This window comes from Dendrobates tinctorius, unplaced genomic scaffold (genome assembly GCF_039654945.1).
Source record: "Dendrobates tinctorius isolate UK_male_01 unplaced genomic scaffold, ASM3965494v1 ptg000005l, whole genome shotgun sequence".
NCBI classification, from domain to species: Eukaryota; Metazoa; Chordata; class Amphibia; order Anura; family Dendrobatidae; genus Dendrobates; species Dendrobates tinctorius.
The window spans coordinates 32,013,028-32,035,463 of NW_027361673.1; the positions used below are offsets into that span (position 1 = coordinate 32,013,028).

At 44.0% G+C, this 22,436-nt stretch overlaps 1 protein-coding gene across 1 annotated transcript in view; it reads left to right on the forward strand.

The window, feature by feature from the left end:
• The window catches only part of LOC141084736 (collagen alpha-6(VI) chain-like), a 177,975-nt gene that overhangs the window by 150,289 nt on the left and 5,250 nt on the right, over window positions 1-22,436 (forward strand). The window contains exons 34-35 of the mRNA XM_073569619.1: window positions 14,389-14,485; window positions 21,075-21,725. Of these exons, the coding sequence (XP_073425720.1) occupies window positions 14,389-14,485; window positions 21,075-21,725 (748 nt within the window). The remainder of the gene's footprint in view (window positions 1-14,388; window positions 14,486-21,074; window positions 21,726-22,436) is intronic.

Sequence of the window (22,436 nt, forward strand, 5' to 3'; positions counted from 1 at the left end):
TACACAGAGAATCAAGTAACCAGAACACAGCACTAACACACTCAGGGGTCACCACACAATGCCCAGGGCAAAAGTATAACTGACAGGGATGGGAGCGTCCTGAGGCTATAAGAAGCCTCCCCCAGAACCAGGGAGAGGCCACAATCATAGCCCCAGGTGTGCAGGTAAGCCTGCACCAGGATCACAACCTTTAACCCCAGAAATGCCAGTCATCAGCACTGGTTCCAAACATTAACCCCACGTGTGCGAGTCAAACCCGCACTGAGATCATGACAGTACCCCCCTCTCAACGGGGGGGCTCTGGACCCCCAGGCTTGCCCGGGTACTTAGCATGGAAAGCCCGCACCAGGCGATCAGCATGCATCAACCGGGCTGGTACCCAGTACCTGTCCTCTGGTCCATACCCCTTCCAATGAACCAGGTACTGTACCGACCGCCGTACCAACCTGGAATCTACGATATGACCAACCTCGTACTCCACCTGCCCCTCGACCAAAACCGGAGGAGCAGCAGACTCGGAGTCTCCCCGTACTGCTTCAAAAGGTTTCAGTAGAGATTTGTGGAAGACGTTAGGGATCTTGAAAGAGGGTGGAAGGCACAGCCTATACGCCACTGGATTGATTTTTTCCACAATCTTGTACGGGCCAATGAATTTGGGTCCCAACTTGGCTGACGGAATCTTTAACTTAATGTTTCGCGTGGAGAGCCAAACTTTCTCTCCCACCCGAAACATGGGACCAGGTGTTCGTTTCATGTCCGCAAAAAACTTATACCTGCCTTGAGACCTAGATATACGCCGCTGGACTTCTGCCCATGTATCTTTTAACTGCTGAACAGAATCCTCAGCCCCGGGACACCCCGAATCCAGATGAGAAAACGCACCAAAATGAGGACTGAACCCATAGTTAATCAAGAAAGGGGACCTACCAGTGGATTGACTCACCCGACTATTGAAGGCAAATTCAGCCAACGGCAGTGCATCGCACCAGTCATTCTGTCTAGCAGAGGTTAGACACCTGAGGATCTGTTCCAGGGACTGGTTAGTGCGCTCCGTCTGCCCATTGCTCTCAGGATGGTATGCAGACGAAAAGGACAGAGACATACCTAATTTTTTGCAGAAAGCACGCCAAAACTTAGCCACAAACTGCACACCACGATCAGACACCACATTCAGGGGTACCCCATGCAACCGGATCACATGCTGCACAAACAACCTGGACAACGTCTCAGCTAACGGTAGTGCGGACAGGGGTACGAAATGAGCCTGCTTAGAAAACCTGTCCACCACTACCCATACCACTGTATTACCCTTAGATGGAGGGAGATTGGTAACAAAATCCATGGATAAATGAGTCCATGGCCTTTTGGGCACTGCCAAGGGTATCAGCTCCCCTGCCGGCCGGCTATGAGAGCTTTTAGAACGAGCGCAGACCCCACAACCAGCAATGAATTTTTTTATGTCCGAACCAAGGGTAGGCCACCAAAAGATCCTAGCCACCACCAGACGTGTGGCTGAAATACCAGGGTGAGCACTCAGCTTGGATTCATGGAACTCCTGCAAGAGTTTCAGGCGAAGTTGCTCTGGGACAAACAACTTCCCCTCCGGCTTGGCCGCCGAGGCCTGCGACTGGGCCCCCAGAATCTCCCGTTCCAATTCAGATGAGACCTCTGCTATCACAACCCCAGGGTGAAGAATGGAGGACGGTGGCTCAGGGGGCGACACCGGCTGAAAACTGCGTGATAAGGCGTCAGCCTTGACATTCTTAGACCCTGGACGAAATGTAATCGTAAACTGAAAACGGGAAAAATAAAGTGACCAACGGGCCTGTCTGGGCGTTAGTCTTTTAGCAGAATCAATGTACGACAGATTTTTGTGATCCGTGATCACCGTAACCGGGTGACTGGCCCCCTCCAAAAAGTGCCTCCATTCTTCAAACGCCAATTTGACCGCAAGAAGCTCTCTATTGCCTACGTTGTAATTTCTTTCCGTAGCAGAGAACTTCTTGGAAAAGAAAGCACATGGCCTGAGGTTGGTTAGAGTGGCAGGCCCTTGGGACAACACCGCCCCCACCCCCACCTCAGAGGCGTCCACTTCCACGACGAATGGTTTGGACGGATCTGGCTGCACTAACACAGGAGCAGACATAAAACATTTTTTCAGCGTAGCAAAGGCCTCTTTTGCGAGCGAGGACCAATTTCTCACATCCGCACCTTTGCATGTTAGATCCGTGAGAGGTTTGACCACTTGCAAAAACCCCCGGATAAATTTGCGGTAATAATTGGCGAACCCCAAGAAGCGCTGAAGACCCTTAAGATCTCGGGGTTGCACCCAATCCGCAATGGCCTGCACCTTCTTGGGGTCCATGCGAAAACCCTCACCGGATACAATTAACCCCAAAAAGGACAACTCTTGTACACAGAATACACATTTCTCCAATTTGGCATACAAATGATTTTCTCTAAGCCTTTGGAGCACAGTTCGTACATGTTCCAAATGAGAATACTTGTCGGGGGAATATATCAAAATATCATCTAAGTAGATAACGACAAAACGACCAATGAGATCCGAGAATACCACGTTGATGAAATTCTGAAATATGGCAGGGGCGTTGGTAAGACCAAACGGCATGACTAAATTTTCAAATAGTCGTTCGGTCGTGAGGAACGCGGTTTTCCATTCATCCCCCTCCCGGACCCTTATCAAATTATATGCCCCCCGAAGGTCCAGTTTAGAAAACCACTTTGCCCCTGATAGTTGGTTACATAAATCGGAAATCAACGGAAGGGGGTACGTATTCCGTACAGTAATTTGATTAAGCTCCCGGAAGTCGAGACAGGGACGTAACCCGCCATCTTTTTTCTTTACAAAAAAGTAACCTGCCGCTACAGGTGAGACTGAAGGACGTATGTGTCCTTTGCGCAGACTTTCAGTAATGTACTCCTTCATAGCCAAGCACTCAGGACCAGACAAATTAAACAGATGGGCTTTGGGTAATGTAGCCCCCGGGACCAGCTCAATGGCGCAGTCAAAGGGTCTATGTGGCGGTAACGTCTCGGCCTCGCTTTCGGAGAATACATCTTCGAAGTCCTTCAGGCATTCCGGAATACCTTCCAGCTCGACAGATGATACAGACACAGATTTAACTGGTTCAACCAGCAGTGTGGATTTATCACATATCTCAAAATCATTAAACCCCCATTGAACAATCTCCCCCGTTTTCCAGTTAATAACTGGGTTATGGTGTTGTAACCAGGGCATGCCCAACACCAACCCTGCAGGTAGATTGTCCAGCACAAAACAACTTATGTTTTCCACATGAATAACGCCCACTCTGAGCGAAAACACATCAGACATAAAGCGAATTCCCTCCTTAGTGAGGGGAGATGAGTCAATGGCCATCACCTTGATCGGAACCTTGAGCCTAACTGTCCCTATCTTGCAGTGTGTGACCAATTGGGAGTCAATGAGGTTAATAGATGATCCGCAGTCGACGAAGGCTGTAGAGGAAAAAGAACTACCGTCCACAAATAGTTCCACAGGCAGTAATACTTTAGAAAACGAGGAAAATGGTACCTGAGGGTCTGAGCAGCCTCCCCGTTGACTACCCAGACCTAGTCGTTTCCCGCCAACCGGGTTTGAAGACGGGCAATTCGGGCACTCCCTTTTCCAATGTCCCGTTTTACCGCAGTAAAAGCATAACTGCTTGTCCTTCCGGCGTTTCCTCTCTGTATCCTTCAGGGAGAGGGCGCCTACATCCATGGGCTCAGGGGCAGTCTCTTTTCCACTGGGGAATAATGGAGTATCCACCTGCATCACCCCTCTGGCCCGCAGCCTGCGGTCCATCCGGACGGCCTGGGTCATGGCGTCCTCGAGAGAGTTAGGTGGGGGATGTAACGCCAAGGCATCCTGCAGCCGCTCGGACAAGCCTCTGCGAAAGAGTCCGCGGAGTGCGGTGTCGCTCCAAGAGACCTCTGCCGCCCAGCGGCGGAACTCAGAACAAAACCACTCAGCTGAATGCTTCCCCTGACAGACACTCATCAACATATCCTCTGCCAATCGCACTCGGTCAGGTTCATCATAAATGTGCCCGAGGGCCTCAAAGAATGCGTTCACTGACATACGTTCAGGGGCAGAGGAAGACAGAGAGAAAGCCCATGCTTGCGGAGCCCCCCGAAGTAGGGAAATAATGACCCCCACCCTCTGGAACTCATCCCCGGAGGAGCGGGGCCTTAGAGAAAAAAAAAGCTTGCATCCTTCTCTGAAAGACCTGAACTCCTTTTTGTCCCCTGAGAAAAAGTCTGGCAATTTGACCGGAGATTCGGGGGACGCTAATGACACATCCCTACCCCCAGAACTAGAAGCCCCTGCATCGACAGCCTCCTGCACAGTAACCACCAACTGTTGCTGGGTCTGGGCCATCGTGCGTTGTTCCACATTGAGCTTATGGAACATTTGGGTCAGGTGCTTGACCTGATCAGACAAGTCTTGTATGGGATCCATGAGGATAACACACACCTTTTTTTTTTTTCTTCAGAAAAAAAAAAAAAAACTGAAATGGTCAGTTATAATGTCAAAGACACCGCACTACACTTGCTCATAGAGCCAGTGCACGTGTCCTGAGTACAGAAGCAGTGCTAAGAGTTACCTGGGGAGCAGGGCAGCAGAGGTGACAAAGCTTGCTTCAAGCTAATAGTGTCAGGGTCCAGAGAACTCAGATTATGGCAAAGTAGAAGTCATGCACAGTACAGACCAGCGAGGTACAGGAGAGATAAACAGATGGGAGGTCAGACAAAGCAAAAGGTCATACACAAGGTATCAGTACAGTACCAGGGAGGAGACAGAGCGGATAATCAGGGCCAAGCAGAGATCAAAACCAAACAGACATATAAGGTACCAGGCAGAATCCAAACCGATATCCAGGGAACAGACCGAGTCATACACAGAGAATCAAGTAACCAGAACACAGCACTAACACACTCAGGGGTCACCACACAATGCCAAGGGCGAAAGTATAACTGACAGGGATGGGAGCGTTCTGAGGCTATAAGAAGCCTCCCCCAGAACCAGGGAGAGGCCACAATCATAGCCCCAGGTGTGCAGGTAAGCCTGCACCAGGATCACAACCTTTAACCCCAGAAATGCCAGTCATCAGCAATGGTTCCAAACATTAACCCCACGTGTGCGAGTCAAACCCGCACTGAGATCATGACATCCAGGAGCTATACAACAAGCTGTGCAACAATTTCCCCCACTGTACCTGATGTGACTCAAGGTCAGGTGAATAAATTAATGTCATCCACATAGATAACCACAAATCTGCCTACCAGATGAGTAAAGATGTAATTTGCATAGTGCTGAAAGACGGCGGGAGCGTTTGTCAACCCAAAAAGCATCACCAAGTTCTCATAGTGTCCCTCAAGCGTATTGAATGCTGTTTTCCTCTCATCACTCTCTTTAATGCAGATGAGATTATATGCCCCCCCCCCCCCGAGGTCCAGTTTTGAAAACCATGTTGCTCCTAAAATCTGATTGAAGAGGTCAAGGATGAGAGGGAGCTGATATGGATCCCAGAGTGTGATCATATTGAGTTAGCGCAAATCTAGGCATGGGCGTAACCCCCATCTTTTTCCTTTACAAAAAAGTACCCCGTGGCAATGGGGATGAGGATGGTCTGATATGACCCTTTGCCTGACTTTCCGCGATATAGCTCTTCATAGCTTGCCTTTCTGGACCAGAGACATTATACAGTCTGCTTTTTTGCAGCTTGGCACCAGGAACAAGATTAAAGGCACAGTCTTAAGGACGACGGGGAGGAAGTTCTTGGCACCCCTGCTCTGAGAACTCATCAGACAGGTATTTTGACACAGACTGGGTATCCACCCTAGCAAGCCGAGTACCCAAGCAGTGTCCTTGACAATACTCACTCCACTTTACTACTTCCTGAGTCTGCCAATCTTCCAGAGAATTGTGCAGAGCAAGCCAAGGAAGTCCAAGAACCACAGGTGAGGACACACCCTCTAGCACATAACAGTCTATTACCTCAGAGTGCAAAGCCCCTACCTGAAGATGTAAACCTCGGACCACTTGTCTCAAAGGAGCAGAGTTGATGGCAATTATGGGTATAGGTCTGGACAGAGTATGTGGATTGAGGCCTTGGTCCTGGACAAAGCAAGTGTCAATCAAGTTAAACCTCGCCCCAATGAAATGTCCAGAAATGCAAACACGTCTACCTTAATTTCACCCAGATAAATTTCAGCAGGCAGAAAAAATTGTGTTGTACGAACGGAGGTGATGAGTACACCAGGGTTGCTAACACATCCCAGACCACTAGATTTTCCAGTGGCTGTTTACTGTGAAGTCGGGAAGGACAAGTGCCCATGAAATGGCCCTTTTTACCATAGTAAAAAACACATTCCCCTTTTTCACTGAACAACAGACAGTTTTTCAGTCCCAATCTCCCTTGGACCCGGACCTCCCGCATACAAGGGTGTCTCCCTATGTCTCTGGCAAAGATGGTGATTAACCCGGATCACCAGAGACACAGCTGCCTCAAGGGATACTGGAGTCTCATACAGAGCTAAAGCATCCTTCACCCTTACTGTTAGCCCCTCACAGAACAGGCTATGGAGTGCGGGGTCATTCCACTTAGTGTCTGTGGCCCACCTGTAGGGAGATGGACCAGGCTAGTGGTACCTCTCTCGTATCAGGGCCAGAACTAATGGGGCTGTCACCATTGTTGCTGGGGGAAGGACTTTGTGAGAGGGACAGACCTTTGCACCACACTACAGGGGGCGGGTCCGTTACAAAAGGGACAGAGCGCGCAAAACACTCTTTGGCAGGAAGACAGCACACACAGTAGGAGAAGGTTGACTCAGGAGAAGGCCGCTTTGCCGACGGACGACACATGTGCAGCCAGGCTGTGAGCAGCACATGACTGGAGTCTCTCTCACCTCTGACACTGAGGAGACGTCCCGTACTGTACCTTTGCCTGACAACAGTACACGCTGTTAGCCTGACCGGGGTAAACACGCAGAAACTGTCAGGATATTCCCAGTCCCCACTGCTGAGCTCCATCCTTCTGCACTGGTGCCATAGATGCCCCCTCCATGGACACCTCAGGTGACAGTGCCTTACATTCCTCCAGGACAAGGCCAGAGATTTCACGTGTCTCCTATGATGACACCTGCTGATCTCCAAGCCTCCATCCTCTGGAAACATCAGACTGATAAGTTTACCTGTTATTTGAACACTTGTTCTCTTCCTGAATTTTAACCTCCCACAACTCTCCTAGTCTCTCCCTGCGTGGAGTATTCCCTGTATTAAATACCCTTTAACTTTTGATCTGCCTCCTGCTCCTCACTGCATCCCACGTTCCTGCTGTACCTTAACACCTCCAAAACTCAAAGCAATACTCCTCCGCTGGCCGGTCTCCTCACTGAAGTTGTCATAGTGTGGACTCAGCCAAAGAGACGTGGTCAGGGTCAACGTATGTAAGGCCCAGCACAACAAAAAAAAGTTCTTCCACCCTCTGAAGCAACTGGGAGTCAGACAGGAGAGAAAACGCCAATGATTGGGGGTCCCACTGAAGGAGCAAGATTATTATCACCACACGTTGCTCTTCTGTACCTGAGGAAGCAGGACATAACTTAAAATACAGTTTACAGGCCTCCCTGAACACAACAAACTTGCCACGTCCCTCAGAGAACCTGTCAGGAAAAGCGATCTTGAGCTCCACTATAGATTGCCTGGGAAACGTGATTCTTACACCGGATATATTAGGGTGCTGCAAAACAACCGAGCATAAATCTGCCACCTCCAGACTGAGCTGCTGCAGTTGCCCTGTCAGAGCAGTAATAGGATCCATAATGGATCAGAAAAAATTGTTACTGTCAGAGATAATGTCATTACTCAGATGTTAGGTGACCTAGGACCAAGGGGTCCTTCCCTGTCCCTAACACTAGTGGGCACCCTAGCTCGCTCTATTCCCCAGGATACTTCTGAAGGTGAAGATGTTGGGACCGCCACCCTTGCCTTATCTCCTGAAACAGCTTTCTGTCTGGTTTCTTCCCCCTCCCAGGCAAGAGGGGTGCTACCGTGCACTGCAGTACACAAACCCGACATAAAAGGCAACACGAACAAGGGTAATTGAAAATTGCAAGCATACAAAATATTCACTTACATATTACAGAGGAATGCACCAGGGAGTGGAGGACGTGGAAAAGTAAGATAAGGTAAGGGAGTTATTACACTTACTAACCCATGCAACAGTCACAGATAACTCCTCCAAACTCCTTCTCATATAAACACCTCTTCCCCAAGCCATGCAGCATAAGCTAGCTCTGACATGGGTTTCAATCAGGACCCATATTATAAAGGGAATGGGAGTGACTAACCAAGCACAGCTGAGAGCTTAGACTCCCAGAGATCCCAACATGGCCGATAAACCCCTGTTCTGCCAAAAGAAATTAACACCAATTTAAAAAGAAGTTGAAATGCTTCTTTACAGCTCAAGAGTAGGAGCTGCGGTCTCCTGGCTAATCTTTGTTGTGGTAACCCCATGACACATACTATGCTAACACTCTTATCAGAGTCTGATCAGACTTTGATGAGAGTGCAATTTTCTTGGATGGGAAAACATGTGGTCATCTGTACCTAGCCTTACACTGTGCATTTGCTGCTCACACTTAAGGGGGTTTTACACATAGCGATATCGCTAGCAATATCGCTAAAACGTCACTGGTTTTGTGACGTTATAGCGATATTGCTAGCGATATCACTATGTGTGATACTTACCTCCGACCGGCTCCCCCGCTGTCCATCGCTGATCGCGCGAGATCGGGCGGCTCCATTTCTGGAGGCGGGCAGGAGGACGTCAGGATCGCTGTGTGTGAAAGGTGAGTATCGTGCGCTGCATCGCTGCTGCATCGCTGTGAGATCTTTCTGTGTGAAAGCTCACTAGCGATCATTTAGCGATGCACCAGCGATCCTGACCGGGTCGGATCGCTGGTCGGATCGCTGGTGCATCGCTAAATGTAAAAGGGCCTTTAGAGAGTTAACTAGCTGAAGAGCCCGGCATTGCCTGGGCATAGTTACCAACTGTGGTTAGTTATAACAAATTATAATGATTATATTCCACATAAAAACCGTGCATCTAATCCTATCCTGTGTGATACTGACTGCTGAGCCTTGTATCTAATCCTATTCTGTGTGATACTGTCTGATGAGCCGTGTATGTATTCCTATCCTGTGTGATACTGACTGCTGAGCTGTGTATCTAATCCTATCCTGTGTGATACTGACTGCTGAGCTGTGTATCTAATCCTATCCTGTGTGATACTGACTGCTGAGCCATGTATCTAATCCTATCCTGTGTGATACTGGGCTCCCCCTGCAGTCTGTGTCAGAGGATGGTCTGTGTTGGCACGGTAATAAATTGTGCTATTTCCAGCTTTACAGAAGGACGATAACACCATAGAAATGATAAGAATAATAGGACTCAGTTACCACAACTGTCTACAAAGAAAACTGTTGCTGATAGCAACCAATCACAGCTAATTTTTCATCTTTTAAACAGCTCTGGGAGTTTTGAGTGGCGACTTTTGTGTTTCGACTTTTATGTGGCGAGGTTGGTCTATGTGTGGTGAAATGTGTGCTGAGGGTGGTATATGTGTTGAAGCACTTGGTAGTGTGTGGCGCATTTTGTGTGTGTGTTCATATCCCCGTGTGTGGTGAGTATCCCATGTCAGGTCCCCACCTTAGCAACTGTACGGTATATAATCTTTGGCGCCATCGCTCTCATTCTATAAGTCCTCCTTGTTCACATCTGGCAGCTGTCAATTTGCCTCCAACACTTTTCCTTTCACTTTTTCCCCCATTATGTAGATAGGGGCAAAAAATTTTGGTGAATTGGAACGCGCGTGGTTAAAATTTTGCCTCACAACATAGCCTATGATGCTCTCGGGATCCAGACGTGTGACTGTGCAAAATTTTGTGGCTGTAGCTACAACGGTGCAGATACCAATACATACATACACTTTTTCCCCATTATGTAGATAGTGGCAAAATTGTTTGGTGAATTGGAATGCACGGGGTTAAAATTTCACCTCACAACATAGCCTGTGACGCTCTCGGGGTCCAGACGTGTGACTGTGCTAAATTTTGTGGCTGTAGCTGCGACGGTGCGGATGCCAATCCCAGACATACATACATACATACACACATACACACCCACATTGAGCTTTATATATTAGATAGGCTGCTATTAAATGACCCCTGATATGATTTATTGTATTCAGCTTGAATTAAAACCTGAGATCTGTTTTTTATATATTTATTTTGCCTTAACTTTTTTTAACCCCTTAACGACCGCTGATACTCTTTTTAACGGCGGCAGCAAAGGGTACTTATTCCTCAACTACGCTTTTTAACGGCTCTAAGAAATAAGGTTATAGCGCCCCCAGCATCTGAAATTCTCCAGGGTCTTGGCTACTCGGAGAACACGATTCAGGTCAATTTTTACCAACTCCAGTTTTGTGATCAACGTTATTCACGGAATAAAGGCGACCAGAAGAAAAAGTCTGATTTCCCATTTAATTTCTCTCTCCTCTGATATGATCTAGCACATCAGAGGAGAGAGAAATGGGGTCCCTTGAACCCCCAAAGCCTCCCCCGAACCCCAAAACCCGGTACCTCCGGTATTCCTACACCCTCCTGCATCCTGTCCCCTGGCCACTGGCGTTTTCTTCTGGGAAGAAAATTGCGGCCGCAAGCGCAGTGCACCTGCCGAGATCTGTCGGCTGGCACCTTGCAAAAATAGGAGATTTCCCCTCCCCGGATCAGGTTGAGTAACCACAATGATTAAAAAAAAGGAATGTAATATATATATTACAGTGCATGTACGGAATGCAAAATTCAATGCACGGGATATGCTACTTGCCCATTAAAAGTTCACATCAGACGCCATCTTTCTGATGTGATCAATTCCACTGCATTATTGGCATCTGCTGCATCAAAACATTGACAATTTCCAATTTCCAAGGGCAATCTATCACATTTTAAATTCTGTGGAATTGAGAAAGTCTACAAGCCACATAGGGGTGGGATCACAGATGCAATCTGCTTAACAGGGAATCCTATTGGATCTTTATGCTAGATACACGCATATGGTCTTAATTCTAGACATGATTTAATAAAACAATTGCAAAAAACTGTAAAAAGAAAAAGAATGGCATTAAGGCACAGCTACTCACATATGGAGATGAGACCCACTGAGTCCACGACACATAGGCGGTCTAAATCCGATATCACGGTACTTGCATGAAAACACATGTATAGAAGCCAAAATCCCGAAGGAGAAAGATGCAGCACTCACCGGATGAATTAAAAAACCACAGTCCCTTATTGAAACATCAGCAGTATGAACAAGGTTTACACGGGCTAGGTCCGTGCAGGCATGCAGTGAAATAGAACAGGATGACGGCCGTTTCGCGTTACATACTGTGAATTGAATATCCATCTACCTTCTCCTTCATGGTTGGGACCTATTATTTTTTGATTCTTTGATTACAATTTATGTTACAATTTCATTTGTATGTATTTTTTCAGTCTGTCACGTCTGTGTTTTAATTAATGTTGAATACCTTGTTCTAATTAACATATGTTAATTATTTTAATCAATTGACCAATTGGTGTTGTTGGACGCACTATATAGTTGTACCTTCTCTGCTATTAGGTCAGATCATGACGAAGAAGCAAGTTGAAATGCATTGATCTTTCATAACAGTGTTAGTGCCTGACATTATGTTTTTCATTTTAATAACATTACAATAAAAGTTATGTTTTAGCTACCTCTGCCCATCACTGGATCTGCCTTCCTTTTTTAATCATTGTGATTTCTCCTATTGGTTCATTTTTATCACTGTGATAAATCACATCACAGTGATCACAATAACAAAAACAGTAAAGCAAACCCCCTTTATCAACCCTTAGTTAGGTAAAAATAATAAAATAAGAAGTTTTATTTGGGGTTATAGCTAGGGTTAGGATTGGGGGCCAGGGTTAGGGTTCTGTATGGGGTTATAATTTCGGTTGTAGCTAGGGTTAGGGTTGGGCTGCGGTTATAGTTGGGGTTATAGCTAGGGTTAGGATTGGGGCTAGGATTAAAGTTGGGGCTAGGGTTAGAGTTGGGGCTAGGGTTAGAGTTGGGGCTAGGGTTAGAGTTGGGGCTAGGGTTGTGGTGTTGGGGTTACAGTTGCGGTTAGGGTTATGGTTACTGTTGGAATTAGGGTTAGGTGTGTGTTGGGGTGAAGGTTGGGGTTAGGACTGTGTTAGGGTTGGAGTTAGAATTGGGGGGTTTCCACTGTTTAGGTACATCAGGCGCCCACCATTGATTCCAGAAAAATTTGCATTCAAAAAGTCAAACTGTGCTCCCTCCTTTCTGAGCCCTGCCATGTGCTCAATAAGTGGCTTTCCCCCACATACGGGGTATCGGCGCACTGAGGAGAAATTACACAACAAATTTTGTGGTCCATTATCTCCTGATACCCTTGTGAAAATAAAAAAAGTTTGGTTCCAAATTAAATTTTTTGTGAAAAAAGTAAAATGTTCATTTTTTCCTTCCACATTACTTTAGTTCTCGTGAAGCAATTGAAGGGTTAATAAACTTCTTGAATGTTTTTTTGCATACCTTGAGGGGTGCAGTTTTTAGAATGGGTGTTTTCTTTCATATTGATCCCCCAAATGTGAGGTGGTCCCTAGTCCCTAAAAAAATTGTTTTGTGAATTATGTAGGAAAAATGATAAATCGCTGGTCAACTTTTAACATTTATAATGTCCTAACAAAAAAAAATTTGTTTCCAATATTGTGCTGATGTAAATAAGACATAATAGTAATGTTATTTATTAACTACTAGATGAAGTGCCCGGCGTTGCCCTGAGCATTGTTAATGGACATTGTAAATGCGTGTTGAACTGTAAACTTGAGGCATTTAAAATCAAAAGGCAAATCAGATGGAATGAGTGGAATTCTTGGTATGAAAATGTCCCCTCCTTTGGCACATCCTGTTGCTGAACTGTGTATCTAATCTTATCCTGTGTGATACCGTCTGCTGAGCTCTGTATCTAATCCTATCCTGTGTTACTGTCTGCTGAACAGAGTATCTAATCCTATCCTGTGTGATATAGTTTGCTGACCTGTGTATCTATTTCTATTCTTGTGATACTGACTGCTGAACCGTGTATCTAATCCTATCCTGTGTGATACAGTCTGTTGAGCTGTGCATCTAATCCTATCCTGTGTGATACTGTGTGCTGAGCCATGTATATAATCCTACCCTGTGTGATACTGACTGCTGAGCCGTGTATCTAATCCTCTCCTGTGTGATACTGTCTGCTGAGCTGTGTATCTAATCTTATCTTGTGTGATACTGTCTGCTGAGCTGTATATCTAATCTGATCCTGCGTGATGCAGCCTGCTGAGCCATGTGTCTAATCCTATCCTGTGTAATACAGTCTGCTGACCTGTGTATCTAATCCTATCCTGTGTGATACAGTCCGCTGAGCCGTGTATCTAATCCTATCCTTTGTTAAACTTGGCTCCCCCTGCAGTCTGTGTCAGAGGGTGGTCTGTGTCTGCACAGTAATAAATTGTGTTATTTCCAGCTTTACAGAAGGACGATAACACCATATAAATGATAAGAATAATAGGCTTCAGTTACAACAACTGTCTACAATAGCATGCTCATAGCATCCAATCACAGCTCAGCTTTCATCTTTTAAACAGCTCTGGTGAAATGAAAGATGCTTAGTGATTGGTTGCAAGGAAAACTGTTGCTCATAGCAACCAGTCACAGCTCACCTTTCATCTTTTAAATAGCTCTGGTGAAATGAAAGATGCTTAATGATTGGTTTCTATATGGAGTGGGCATGGCTTGATAAACACACATACATACACTCAGTTTTATATAGATAGATTTTGTGCGATATGACTCTCTGATTTAAGGGCACAAAAATTAAGTTTGAAATTTGCTACATTTTCAAAATTTTTGCCAATTTGCCATTTCTTTCATAAATAAACGAGTCATATCGAAGAAATTGTACCACTCTCATGAAGTACAATATGTCACGAAAAAACATTCTCAGAATCAGTGGGATCCATTGAAGCATTCCAGAGTTATTACTTCATAAAGGGACAGTGGTCAGAATTGTAAAAATTGGCTTGGTCATTAAGTACCAAATTGACTCTGTCACTAAGGGGTTAAAGGAACTTGTGATGTTGACAATTACCTTTGGACTCTTTTGTATAAAGAACATAGAGAAATATTGCTATGTTTGCTATTAAATGGAAACTAATTAAAAGGTTTTTGTAACAATGTTTTGTTGTATCAATAGATTGATGATTCTGGGACATTTCGATTGGTTGAGATTTCTGGAAATCTGGAATATAAATCACAAGTACAAACCTTAATGAAGTGTACCCTTTGTTATGGTAAGTTATGAGAATGCATGCTTTAATAAGTAAAAGTGAGATTAATGTTAATAAAAACTATAAAATAGTGAAATACAAACAACAGAAATAATGAAAGATGTACAGTATAGAAGTCATAGATGTGAATATACGGTAATAGTTTAATTATAAATATTAAAGAACATTTAATTAACTTTCATATAAAAGGTGTTATATAGGACTCATGACACCTAGTTTAGCCACAGACTATACTATACAGGAGTGGACAAAGTAAAAGTGAGATTAATAAGAAAGAAAAAATAAAAATAATGAAATATACAGTAGCAATAAAAATCATTAGAGTATATTAAGTGAAAATTAAAGGTGAGACACACAAACCCTGTGCTCCCTATTCAATCTCGTTCCAACATATGAACAACTCCCAGTGCAATCTATCATTTAATAAAACCATAATAGCTAGTGGATAATAATCACAAAAAGATGAAAACAGATAAATAGTTCTAGAATTATTTGCTCAATGGTGAGTAATATGGGAAATATAGAAGCATATAATATTACCCAGATAGTATTATGTGAACGAAGTATAACAAAATGATATCAAATAGGTTGCCAACAACTGATTGTTACAGAGGCAACAATAAGTAATAAAGTATAATTTATTATTGATAGTAAAGTAAAGTTCTGTGTTTTAGAATCTTGTAACATGTGTAAAACATCAGTCGTGACCCAAGAGCGACCAATCTTCATGTGGGCAATAACTATAATATGACAAGATGGCCTAAAAGAAAAATAGGTACTGAAAAAAGAAAAGCATATCTACATAAAGGAGACATCGGAGACATTAAAAACCAAATAGAAAAATTTTGGAAATGAAAATCTTTTCAAAACTGGAAAATAATTATTATGTATATAGAAATCTACAAGAGATAATAGAAAAAGAGGACTAACAGTGTGTATTAACCGCATCATAAAAATCAGAAGCCTAGGTTTTCATTGAGGCCTTTGAGAAGCATAGTTTTTAATGTTACAATCTACTTTGTTTAAATGGTGGATAATTTTCTAATAATGTCATCCACCGTATGCCTAAATGCACACTATCAAACCCACGGGTTCGAAAAGCAGAAGGATTAGACCTGTGATGCAGGTACCAATGATGAGGAATATATTTCAACTTATCAATTGTAGTCGTGTCCTAAAAAGTCATGCATCCAGCCATACGGATGTCCCAAACATCCATCTTCCTTCTTCTAATGTATATGTTAGATTTTCTATTTAAAACTATACCTTATGGAAGAACTAAAGGCATCAATGGTTAGCGTTTTGCCTCCTTTCATGTTCCAAATTCATGTATGTACATGAAGCCTTCCAATTGGTTCATCAATAGTTAATGCTGTGACAAGCCTTTATAACGCACAAATTAGCCAAAGTTCCACCAAATAAGCTTAAAGGACTCTACCTGGACAGGCTCTATAAACAGTCCTTAAAAAGGACTTGTGAGCAAATTTTTCGTAGAACACTTAAGGCCCCGTCACACATAGCGATCTCGCTAGCGAGATCGCTGCTGAGTCACAAGTTTTGTGACACAACAGCGATCTCACCAGCGAGATCGCTGTGTGTGACAGCGATCAGCGAGTGGCCCCCCTGCCGGTATCGCTGATCGCTCTGGGAAATCTCTGGACATTTCTTTCGTCGCTGATCTCCCGCTGGCCAGCACGCATCGCTGCGTGTGACAGGCGGGAGACCAGCGATCAGCGATAAAATAATAAAAAAATAAATAAAAAATATTACTATTCTCACCTTCCGGCGTCCCGGCCAGCATTCCCGCCTCTCTCCACGCTCCAGTCCCAGTAATCCTTTGCAAGAATGACCGTGAGACTTCGCGATCCCGTGAGAACGGGCGTCATCGCGGTAATTCTCGCAAAGGATTACTGGGACCGGACCGTGGAAAGGAGGGAATGCTGCGTGGGACATCGGAAGGTGAGAATAACAATATTTTTTATTTTAATTCTACTTTTGACAAGAATCAGCGCTGAACACAGCAATGCCGCACGCGCGGCGTCGCTGTGCTAATCGCTGGTGAAGCTGTCTGTTTGACAGCTCACCAGCAATCACACAACGATTCACCAGCGATCCTGACACATTGATATCGTTGTCGGGATCGCTGGTAAGTCGCTCTGTGTGACGGGGCCTTTAGGGTAGAGAGTTTCTTGCTTGTTGTGGCTTGTGTGTGTGTTCACCTGATAGTGTGACAGACAGACCGATTTGGAGAATCCGGTGAGACTGTGTAGGATGACCAGCTTCTATTAAGGGAAGAGAATGTATCTGGGGGAGTCTGCAGACATGTACTTTGGCTAGAACAGCCAACCACTGCTACAAGAGAAGGGTATTATGAGAGTAGGATTCATTTATCTATCCTAACTCTACTGTGGATATTCTACACGTATTTTTTCCTGCTTTCCAAGATGGCGTTTGAGTCAGTATGTGTGTTTTGTGATAAGGGGTTCCTTAGAAATGTCTTTGTCTAATGGACTTAAAGAAGATACAGCGAAGAAACAAAACAAACTTTTCAGCTGGGTGTAGAATTGACTTTAGCCAGTGAGATATATGTATGCTAATGCTAGCATATATTTAGAGTCAAGCTGAGACAATTATATTGTTACCATGTATGACTATTAAATACCTATAAAACCCTTACCAAGGGATGTAATAAAGAAAGATCTGCTTTGATGCTCAATGTATCAGCGTAGCTCTTCCGTGCATGTATTTGAATTTTACAATTTAATTTGAAACAGTCACAATGTCTTAGAATGTCCCAGAACGTATTTGTTATTTATTTGGCTGAATATACTCTTGCTGATTTTTATTGCCTTCTACACTAAGTGTTCTATGTTGATGAGCTTTTGCCCTGATAACTATGAAAGTGCATCGGTAATGGGAATTAGTTGTAACAAAGTTTTCATGTTGAGCTGGACACAGGATGTAATTGTTGCAAAGAAGAAAAAATGTTTTGCTTTATAATTTCACCTCTCCATTGCAGAGATATTGGCAATGAAAGTATTTGGCACCTAATGAGTTAACTTTTTCTAAATCCAAGCCGGTGTTATCAGAAGTTTTCACAGAGGGTGTGTACTTATTCTCCTTAAATGACACGGACTAATCAGGCAGTCAGTAACAGTAACACTCAAAGAGAACATGCCCCCAACAAGGGAAGAACACCCCCCCACAATAGCATAGAGCACATTGCTCCACAAGTGAGATCTAAAGGTACTGTCACACTTAGCGATGTACCAGCGATCCCAACCAGCGATATGACGCGGTCAGGATCGCTGGTGCATCGCTAAGTGGTCGCTAGTGAGCTGCCACACAGGCAGATCTCACCAGCGACATCGCAGGGGTCGGGGGTCGCTACTTACCTGTCACACTAGGCGATCCTGACATCCTCCCGCCCGCGTCCACGCTCGTCGCTCATCTCTCCACAGGAAGCCCAGCAGGAAGCTGACGACAAGAAAGTCCAGGACGTTTTCGCGCGATCAGCGATAACCAGCGGGGGAGCGGTCGGAGGTAAGTATCAGACATAGTGATATCGCTAGCAATATCGCTATAACGTCACAAAAACAGTGACGTTATAGCGATATTGTTAGCGATATCGCTTAGTGTGACAGGCCCTTAAGAAAGACAGGTTTATCTCCTGGTCTAAATTCCTACAGGATTAGAGAGTGCTGAACTAGAGCACAGATGACTAAAGCCCCCGTCACACACAGCGATCTCGCTAGCGAGATTGCTGCTGAGTCACAAGTTTTGTGATGCAACAGCGATCTCACCAGCGAGATCGCTGTGTGTGACACTTATCAGTGACTGGCCCCCCTGTCTGGTATCGCTGATCATGCTCGAATGGCCTGGACATTTTTTTGATCGGTGATCTCCCACTGGCCAGCACGCATCACTGCGTGTGACAGATGGGAGATCAGCGATCAGCGAGCTGGTAACCAAGGTAAACATCGGGTTTCTAAGCGCCGCGCGGCGCTTATAAACCCGATGTTTACCTTGGTTACCAGCTCCCTGCATCAGCGCGCTGGTATCTAACGTGCACTGCAGGTAACTAAGCGATGTGCGTCGCTTGATACCTGCATGTCGCTGTCTGGATCGCTGCAGAGATCTGCCTGTTTGCCACCTCACCAGCGATCATGTAGCGACACACCAGCGATCCTGACAAGTTCATGTCGTTGTCGGGAGTGAGTCGCTATGTGTGACGGGCCCTAATACCTTTCAGATAAGGCATTTGTGGAGGGAAGGGCAGCTGAGTTTAGCTGTGTCACATTACAAACTCTTATATCAGCTCTCCTCCTCTCATATCACTGCCATCTCAGCTGTACTGCCTCTCCCCCACTTCCCGCCTGGAGCTGTGTCAATATCAAACTTATATCTGTTGTGCTCAACTTTTCTTGCTCTACAGTGTGATCAGAGCAGTGTCTTATTACATCTCATCACAGAACAGACTACTTTCTGCTTGAGATGTAATGACACAAAGATCTGATAACCGAGCAGAGTGTGTACAAGTTGCTTAAACACATCAGACATAAGTATGATTAGATCTTCTACACTGAGAAATCTGCCATAAGCTATAGTGAAGATGTGTTCTTCTTTCCTTTGGGTCATGCTATCTGCTTATAATTGGGCAACAACATACAGTAGGAGAAGAAAATACTGCCAGTTTAAACTAGCTGACAACACCCACTTGGACTTAAAGGGAACCTGTCAGCAGGACTGTGCACAGTAACCTACGGACATTGTCAGGTCAGCGCCATTATGCTGATTAAAATGATACCTTGGTTGATGAAATCCATCTTGTGGTTGTTGTTTAATGTTTATTTTCAGTTTTTAGTTAATGATATGCTCGTTCCCTGGGGTGGACCGCTATTTATGTGGTACTCTGCTGAGGTATCCATAATGCAGACTGCTGACAAGTCACTGATCTCCGAGAGCTGCCTCTGCGCAGGCGCGGTGCCAATTTTTTTTCTTCTCCAGCAAGATGGTGCCGCCTGCGCAATAGCAGCTATCAGATCTCTATACACACCGATAGCTACTGCGCAGGCTCGGCAGGCACCATTTTCAAATTCATTTTTGTTGTTTGCACTTGCTCAATTACATCAAGAACAGTTATTACTAGAACACTAAACATGTGATTATGCTGCAGCAGGGGTGCCACAGCTGGCACCTGCCTGCAGAAGGTTTTTTTTTGTTCTTCATTTTAATCAGTATAACGGAGCCGACCTGACACTGTCTGTAGGTTACTGTGCACAATTCTGCTGACAGGTTTCCTTTACCATGGGTAGCATGATGGATCAGTGGTTAGCACTGCAGACTTACAGCACTGGAGTCCTGGGTTCAAATCCTACCAAGGACAATGCCTGTGAGGAGTGTGTATGTTCCTCCTGTGTTTGTGTGGATTTCCTCCAAGTACTCAATTTTTATCTCACATTTCAAACACATATTAATAGGTAATCTAGATTATGAGCATCAATGGGGACAGTGCCGGTAAAGTCTGGAAAGCACCATGGAATTAATGGCGATATGTGAGTAAAATAAACAAATAACAAAATTTATCTTTTTAGATGCCAAATACTTTAATTGTTAATATTTCCTCACAGGCAAAAAAAAGTCAAGGTAATTTTTTCCTTTTTTTTTTTTTTCATAAAGGTCAGAAAGGTACAACACATTGTTTCAAAAGTGACCAATTACACATTTATAAATGTGTTGACACATCATAGAAACATTATACAAATTTTGATGGGTAGGCTGGAGTGTTGAAATGAAACACTCATCAATCACTAAGACAAAGGGATAAAAACATTCAGCAGAACACTGCTTTCCTCTGAGGCTGAAGATGGACCTGTACACATTTTATCAAAGCACCATACCAGCGTTTTGTTTTTTTTATTTCACTGCTGGAGTAGTGCTTAAAATCCAAGCCCCCTGCCTGCTGTCTGATAGTCAACTTCGGGCATTTTCATCTATTTTCCCCACCACTCCAGTCCGTCTCCTGCAGTTTGTGATCTGCCGGCTGCTTCAATGTTTCATGAAGTGAGCCAGAGGTTACTAATCGATGTAAGCCTCGTTTTGTCTCATAGACTTGCATTGAGCGCTTGTGATGTAACTTTTGAGTTCCAGCCACTCAGAAGCTGTGCTCACAAGATGGCGCCGTGGCACTGGAGTGGCACTGAAAAACGGTGAAGAAGTTATAGGGTGAGTATATGACTGGGGCAGACGAGTTAGGTTTAAAGCACCAGTCCAGAAGTGAAAAAAAGCTCTGGAATGGTGCTTAAAATCCATCCTCAATTTCTGAGGCGAGCACTACTTAGCTGAGTACTTTTGCTACTCTGTTGTAGCAATCAATGGGGGTCTCAGCACACTGAACTCCACTAATCAACAGTTCTGAATGGATTTCCATCATGTGTACAGAAATAATTATTTTTATACCCTACAAATATCTGAAATATATTAGGAGCAGACAAAAAAAATTAAGTTCATACACAGCTCAACAGCATGTCTTTTTATTTTTTCTTCTTTTCTTACTAAATTGTTATGTATCTTGCTTTCCTTCTGCCTTTAGATACATGTAAACCAGATGTATTCTGTACAGAAAGTAGTTCTGCACTGAAAAAGGCACCTATGGATGTAGGATTTCTCCTGGATAGTTCTTATCATATGAAAGTTGATGAATATGAAGCATCGAGAAACTTCATCAGTACAGTGATTGATGGTCTTGATATTCCAAATACTGGTGCTCGAGTAGCCGTGGTTAGTAGTGCACCCCCTGGCTCAAGTCCGAACTATGAAGGGAAACCATACCTTGAGTTTGAATTCTCAACATATAGTGACACAGAGTCTATGAAGAAACACCTCCGGGAAAACACCCATCACCTGCAAAATCTACCTGTCTTTGGAGTTTCCTTAAAATGGATGCTCGAAAACATCATGGGTAAAACATCAGACCTAAAGAAAAATAAGGCAATTATCATGATATTATCTGGAGAGACAAGCGAGTGGGATAAACAATCACTGAAGGAAGCTTCTTTAGAAGCCAAATGTCAAGGTTTTGCTCTGTTTGTCGTTTACATTGGTAAAACATATAATTATACTGAACTGATGGATCTTCCAAGCTCTCCCACAGAAAATCATCTGCTCCAGCTTGGTCAAGTTCATAAACCAAATTTTGGATATGCCACCAGATTTACCCGGGCATTTCTGAATTCTGTTAAGTGTAAGTACTCAAAATGCACTTGTGGGAATAGCCAATTACAAAGTTTGCTGTTATGAGATATTGGTGGGCAATGATTTGCATTTCTCAACCGATTCGTTCCAGCCAAAAAGTTTTAGACAACTGTGATTTGGAGTTATTAATTTTAATATTAATTTACTATAAATTTTAAGCTATATTTTAAAATGGAAAATAGAAGTAGAAATCAGTCAAGATGGAGAGCAGCTATAAAAAAAAATCCAGAACATCAGTGCGTTACATAGACAGGGTAATTATTTGTAGGGGTCTATGGGGCAAAATTGTGAGAGAAACTGTGTGCTGCTTATCGTTAAGGGGCTTTTCCAACAAAGGGGAAGCATGTAAACAGCCTTTTTTATGAAAAAATATAAAAGCTCTACACATGGAACTTCAGAAGTTTGATGGAAGAATCAGTATGATATTAGGTTCTTTGGTGATCAAAGTTTGATTCACTGGAAAGAGGTGAGGTTTCAGTATTGTGGTCCTAAAATGTGACCACCTTCTGAAACAAACTGAAAAGAGGGACGTGTGGAAAGGAAAATTCTTCCTTTACACTTTTCAATTATTTTTGCATTCTCTCATGGATTGTGCCCAAAAAACTGTACCAAAAGCTGCACTAAATCTGGTTTAGGTTAGCAACTTCACTTTCCTATCTGTGACACTTTAACTTTTTGGCTTGCTTTAAAGGATATTAAG